The 6839-nt window shown below is 49.2% G+C and overlaps 2 protein-coding genes across 2 annotated transcripts in view; one reads left to right on the forward strand and one right to left on the reverse strand.

Annotated features, from left to right (window-relative positions):
- The window catches only part of T265_03991 (hypothetical protein), a gene marked incomplete at both ends in the record, with an annotated part of 30873 nt that overhangs the window by 6615 nt on the left and 17419 nt on the right, over nucleotides 1-6839 (forward strand). The window lies entirely within an intron of this gene.
- T265_03992 (hypothetical protein) overlaps nucleotides 6659-6839 on the reverse strand; it is a gene marked incomplete at both ends in the record, with an annotated part of 4467 nt that continues 4286 nt past the window's right edge. The window contains one exon of the mRNA XM_009168599.1: nucleotides 6659-6808. Coding sequence (XP_009166863.1) covers nucleotides 6659-6808 — 150 coding nt within the window. The remainder of the gene's footprint in view (nucleotides 6809-6839) is intronic.

Genomic DNA, 6839 nt, shown 5'->3' on the forward strand with positions numbered 1-6839 from the left:
AGCCTCGTTCCTGCGTATCAATCCGTGAATCCGTGAATCCGTGAAAATCCGTGAGTTCACATGGCCAAGGTCTGAACGAACGCCGTGCGCACGCTAAAGGCGCGTGTTACGGAGTTCGAATTTGGTACCTCTTTAGTTTTTTCTTACTTATCAGTGGGTCGTTAGAGAAATCCGTGAATCCGTGAAAATCCGTGAGTTCACATGGCCAAGGTCACGATGAACGCCGTGCGCACGCTAAAGGCGCGTGTTACGGAGTTCGAATTTGGTACCTCTTTAGTTTTTTCTTACTTATCAGTGGCTCAGTCGTTAGAGTGCGAGTTCATTGACCGAAAGGTCCGTTGCTCGAACCCGATATCTGCCTTTCGAATTCCCCCTTCTAGACTTTGTTTACCTGGCAGTACCTCAGTCCTGGTGCTTCCTTCGGGTGGCATAGCAGCTAGGCGCCGGGAAGGTGCTACAGCTGGAATTCCACTAAAGAATACGTCCATCACCAGATGCTGCGTCGGTTGGGACATGTGTTACGCATGCCTAGCCGTCATTTGCTGAAGAGTGTGCTGTTTTCCATGCCCAGGTCCGAGAGGCGGACAACCCTTGACCTGGCCAAAAAGTATGGAGGAAATTATGAAACGTTCGGGTGCTGTCGGCGCTACTCGCCTTCTAGGCTGGGAACCGCGTGATACCCACCACCCCTGGTTGGAGACGCTGTAAGATACGACTACAATGCAATTTCAGTGTCGTTCTTGTTGCCAGTTTCTATCCAGATAGCTTGAATGTGTGCTTGGAGCCGTAGTTACGTCGAAATAGTTGTAGTGCGTTAGAAAGAAGTCCCTTTCCTGTCCACCTTCATTCTTTCCTTCACGATAAGGCTTTCAAATAAATCATGTCTGTACAGCAACCTAGCATCAGTGTTGAAAACTGGTGTCATGCTGTCCACAATCATGAAGGTTGTCGAAGGCTCCAGCTAGTGTACCTCAAACAAATCCTCTTTGAAGATCTCAGTCAGCGCTTTTTTGATCCGTTTGCTTGTGTTTGCGAACTCGCAACTGGGGAAATAGGTGATAATTCGCATTTTCAAAAAAAGGGCTCGTAGTGAGTGGCAATTACAGGGTGATCGGCGAGACTGGGTTCTGTTGTGCTTCGTCGCCTTACAGTAGCTCATGAAACGCTTACCCAAGAGCAGCAAGTGGGATCTCGGCCAGGTAGGGGTTGCGTTGACCAAATCTTCACACTCAATCAGGCGCTAGAACAAGGCCATACGTATAAGCGACTCACAATTCTTGTTCCCAAATTTCCAAGACGCATTCGACTCGGTTGACCAGTGTGTTCTTCTCAACATGCTTGCCCACCAAGGAAGGCCCCGGAAGTTCATGAGCATAATAATCTCTGCATTCTCAGACTTCCGAACGTGTGATAGTTCACGGAGAACTCTCCAAAAGCTTCCGTATACAAAGTGGTGTCCGTTAGGGACCCCCACCCTCCCTGTTTGTGGTAGGTGAACGCTGGAAGGTCTCCAGAACCCCAGTGTTCAAGTGGCCTGTGACGACAACCTTATCGATCTGGAATATGCAGATCATCGGTGAACGAAACTGCGGTAGCTACAACCACTGTACGACGAGTACGCGGTTCTTACTGCTGACAATGATGATGATTTGGTCCTTTGGTACGCACTTTGCTCCTGGACATGCAGTCACTACGCTACTCACAATCCATGGAGAGGCACTGGAAGTTTTGGAGCATTTTACGTATCTTGGAAGTTGTGTTGGTTCTGACTAGTGTGACAGATGGGGTCAATGCACGAATCTGCAAGACTCGGGTCGCGTTTGCCAATTTGAGACACCCATGGTGTCAGAGTGGTTTATCCCTGTATCTCAAGGGACGTTTTATCAAGCTACAGCGCGGGATGTTTTGTTGTGTGGCTGTAAGACTTGGCCTATTCGAGCAGCGGAACTGAGACGTCTTTAGGTGTTCGACAATCGTTGTCTCAGAACCATAGCTCGCGTGGGTTGGTGTCGGCGATCCGTAACGAGGCAGTTAGAAAGCGCGTTTTCGGTTGTGTAACGGGTACTTCCATTGAAGAATGTGTCCAGCACCAGAGGCTGCGTTGGCTGGGGCATGTGTTACGTATGCCGAACCATCGTTTGCCCAATTCGGAGTGGCGTAAACAGAGAGGTGGCCAACCCTTGACTTGCAGAGGAGTATGAAGGAGATCACGAAACGCTTGGGTGCTGTCGGTGCTACTCGCCTTCCAGGATGGGGACCGCGTGATCCTCACTGTGCCTGGTTGGAAACACTACAAGATATGGCTGCCAACCGATGTCAGTGGCGTTCTTGTTGTCAGTTTCTGTCCGGATTGCCTGAGTGAATGTCTGGAGGTTGTGTTAAGCTAGCACTAAGTCCCTCCCCCATCCACCTTTATTCTTTTCACAATAAGGCTTTCAAATAAGTCATGGTTGTACGGCATTGAAGCATCGGTGTTGAACACTGATGTCATGCTGTCGATGTCGAGACCCCGTACTTCTAACAATCGTTCTACGGGTAAAGTGCGTTAGGACTGTGAAGGCAGTAAGGTTTTTCCCCCAGGCGACCAGCATATCCATATTTATGGAAGCAGCGATACTTGCCTTCCTGCGAGGAAGGACGGGTTAGAAAAGGTCGATCTTAAAATCCACGCACCCTGATCACCCTGCGATTGACCGTGACCGCCAGCGCATTGTTCAATATGGTCAAAGTACTTTTGAAACCAAAGAGTCTGGTGCTTCTCAAAAGGCACATGCTGTGCACAGCCGCATCAGGAATTAGAGTGATGTCTTATCCCTGCGCCCCCGGGTTATGCTAACTCCCTGAAGCCTAGCAGGTCAGATTATTGAGTCATCCGCATCGGGCAGGGTCCCCAAAGAAAATCCCACTGTCTGTTGCCTTGCCGGTCAGACTTTTCAGTCAGGTTAGAGTCAAGGTCCCCAAACAAGACCCCACATCACACCACTGCCTTGTGGGTCAGACTTTTGAGTCAAAGGCCCAAGGTGAGGTACCTCAACCAAACCCTCATCGGCCTGGGCAACTGGAAAGTACCATTTGCCCGCACAGTTATGTGTCCACCGATATCATTCCCCAACCCCTTCCCACCACACAAGCAAACGTCGCTGGATCATTTGACTGTCAGTTATCTGACCGAAGGGCTTATAAACAATGGACAGAATAACACTTTTCTATGTCCTTACTCTATGTCGAATTGGCAAACAGGCAATGCTTGTTGAAACCTTACACTCCCTTAAAGTTGATGTATGCTGTCTCCGAATCATGCATACAAGACCCGAGCGTGGTTATGCATCTCAGAAAGCCAAGAATGAACGCATCTCTTTCACGTTTCTCCCTCCGTGTATCTGGTAACCAAGAAGCGATGAATCATGGAATATATGGCATGGGAGTTGCACTCAGCCCCAGAGCTGAACAGGCCTTGCTGAATCGGATCTCAATGAATAGTCGCCTTTGCGCTGTCCGGTTATCCAACTCAATTAAGCTCACTGTCTCTCGGCATAAAAAGCGGTGCCTGTTGCAGTGTTGGCTTATGCCCCAAGAGACTGCAGTTCTGATACTGAGAAGGGTACTTTTTGTCGAGAGCCATCCGGGCTCATTCGTCAAGGAAAATGCACTGACATCGTGATCCTTACAGGCGATACGAATGCTCAAGTAGGTCGTTTGAGTTTCTTGGAATCACATTTAGGCGGTCGATTTGGAGTCGATGCTCGCCGCACAGACGACGGAGATAGACTCCTTCAGCTGTGCGATGATCATGAATTGTTTCTGGCAAGTACAAACTTTCAACTTAACTGTTTGTACCGCGTAACCTGGCGGTCACCAACTGCAAATGAACCGTGAACCCAGTTGAACCACGTGGCCACCGGCGGACAGCCACAATTCAAGACTGTCGTTTCTTCTGGGGCAAACCACTTAATTCCGATCACGCCATCGTGCGTGCACGCTTGACAGTTCGCTTCCCTTCAGTTCCTCGCAAATCAGCAAGTAGCATGCCCACCTACTGTCTTCGAAGAACGGCAAAGTCATCCAGGAGCATGCCAATCCATTATCTTCGAAGAACTACCAACAGTATCGATGTGAGCTAGTCCAACAACTCTTCGCAGCAGACCAATACTGTTGTGACAGTGGGCGTGTGACTGAAGCGCGACAAAATGTGGAAGGAGCTGTGTTGACAGCATTCAGTGCTGTCTGTCCGACTTCCCCAATTCGACTACAAGACCACTGGATGTCGTCGAGATCGCCATACATGATTGAAGCTAGAAAATCCATACCATCAGGCAACGAGTACGACAGCGCACGCAAATCCCTCAAACGCCAAATAGTGAGGAGTACAAGGAAAGAATGAGAGCTCTGGTGGACATCGAAAGCTCGGGTAGAGTTTATAATGCTGCGGTGCGCTCCATATTACTGTATGGATCGGAAACCTGGTCGGTGCTCGCCGAGAACATCAAAAGACTATCATTGTTTAACCTGAGCCTGGTGGAAACAATGTTGAATTATGTCGGATGACATTCCGAAGAACTAACTCACTCACGATAGATGAACTGATCACTTTACATAGGTTGCGCTGACTGGGCCACGTGCTACGTATGCCATTTGACCGACTTCCTCGAACAGTTCTTTTTGCACAACCACGTGAAGGATGGAAACTAGCTAGGGGGGTCAAACAGTGACTCGGCAGCGAAGTACAAAAGTCATCACCAGCAAACTCAGCTGCGCTGATCAGTGCCATCTCTCTGGATGGGGACCCCGATAGGGACCACATCAATAATTAGAGGCAGTGTCAGTCACGCCCTCGATGCTCGTGCATCCAACTACTGCCTTCAATGCATAGCTTCCTTCTCAACCTCTCCAATTTAAAGTCCAGTGATAACCCTATTTTTAAGCGGAAATTACACCGCCTCCAATGCACAGCTACCTAACCCACCTCCCCAAATCATCGGTGGACGAAACTGTGGCAGCTACAACAAGTACGCGGTTCTTAAAGCTGATAAAGGTGATGGGATGATGAGCCGCAGCAGCCTCCGGATCATCAGTTGTGTGCAGCCGAAGGAAAGTGGAGAGTGATGGGCGGTTAGCTCAGCCACTGTGCTTGCATCTTGAATCCTTGTTTCTCATACAGAGCATACATCAATGCCAAGCGAGTCCAGTGTGAAAGAGCTTACTTCAGAGTGCGGGCATTGAAGAGGATCAAGTAGACTGGGCCTCGACGCCGGTGGACGCGCAGATGTTGCTTGCGAAACCTTTACAGAATGAGCGGAGTCATCAGTCCTAAGTGCTAGACCTACAATGAGAGAGCTACAAATGGGGTAAGGAGAGGGTGGAGAAAAAGTGTGGGAGAAAGAAAGATGGAAGGCGTCAGCAGCAGCCTGATTTCGCTTACCCGTCTGATGGCACCACGCGACGGCCGATGTCGTATAGCTTAACACCCTCTTGATTCCTAGCTGCCATGCCACCCGACGGCTGATGTGGCATGAATTTGTTTGTATATGCATAATTCAAGGTTATATATGGGCTTAGATACCTCTAGGGTGCCAAGAATTGGACAAGATAACTATTAGGATCCTCAACCGAAGACTTTGGGTGAATAGCCGTACAACAAGGCAGCAGTGCTCCGCTGGAAATGCAAGTACAGTACCATTTTTACCGAATACGCCTCTCGACTTCCCCTGTCTAGGCTTGGTCAACCTGGCAGTATCTCAACCTTCGTGCAATCTTCGGGTGGCATGGCAGTTATGCACTGAACGGGTGCTACAACTGAACGAATACGTCGCCACACATTTCCAACCCCAACCTGGAGGACCAGGGGACTATGTTCGTCAGACCTCTAACCATTGACCAATCTGGTAAGAGAGACTCTGAGTGTCTCGCGGACATTCCCGCAGTATAGCTCAATGGGTTGCCGAGGTACAAGCCGTCACACCACGGTACGTTCTAGTCTCGTGACGGAAGTCTCTTCATAACTCCTAATGCGACTGAGCATAATAAGTGGCTTTTGAGCAGCACCAGACTCTGGTTTTAAAACCATTTCGACCGTATTGAACAGTGCACCGATGGTCATGGTCAACTGTTGGGCAATTGAAGTGTGCGGTCTTGAGGACTGATCTTTCCCGACCTCCCCTTCCTTCGGGGAAGGCAGCGTCGCTGTTTCCATGAATATGGCAATGTTGGTCACGGTGGAGAAACACCTTACTGCCTTTCATCGCAAATGACAGTATGACTCTACCTCGGAGCCACCTCATGGTATGGTTATTCGAATTACGGGTGCTCTTGGTCTGAGTATCCCCCTTCGGCCTTCCTCTCATTGTTGCCCCTGTTTGGCCTCCTTGGCATGGTTGCTCCTTGTGGAACGAAGTACCATCGACTGTGACCGACCACCACGTCAAGGTAGTGTTGCGTACGACGAGGGTCGGAGTGCAACGACAATCAGAATGACAATGGAAAAGACTGACGGCCCGAAAGCTAGGCTTTATTCATCCAAAACTTTGACACTGAGAGCTGGAAACGGAAGAAAGTGATTTAGCAACAAATGATGAAACGTTTGAAAAACAGAGCAAATACATAACATTCACCCCTCGCAGAGATGAAAGTTCTCAAGAGTTTGATTTATAATTGAATAATATCAGGCCTCTCTGTTGCGCAGGACATACGGCCGTGTCCGCTGTTGTTGTATAACCAATGGGTGTTCAGAAGAATTCGACATTTCACTTTCCGAAGCAGAGTCAGATAGTTCCGGCTTAATAAATGAATCAGCGTTGGACTCCGGTTGCTGCTGTTCGGATGCTGGAGCACATCCGAAATCT

This window comes from Opisthorchis viverrini (assembly GCF_000715545.1).
Source record: "Opisthorchis viverrini unplaced genomic scaffold opera_v5_61, whole genome shotgun sequence".
NCBI classification, from domain to species: Eukaryota; Metazoa; Platyhelminthes; class Trematoda; order Opisthorchiida; family Opisthorchiidae; genus Opisthorchis; species Opisthorchis viverrini.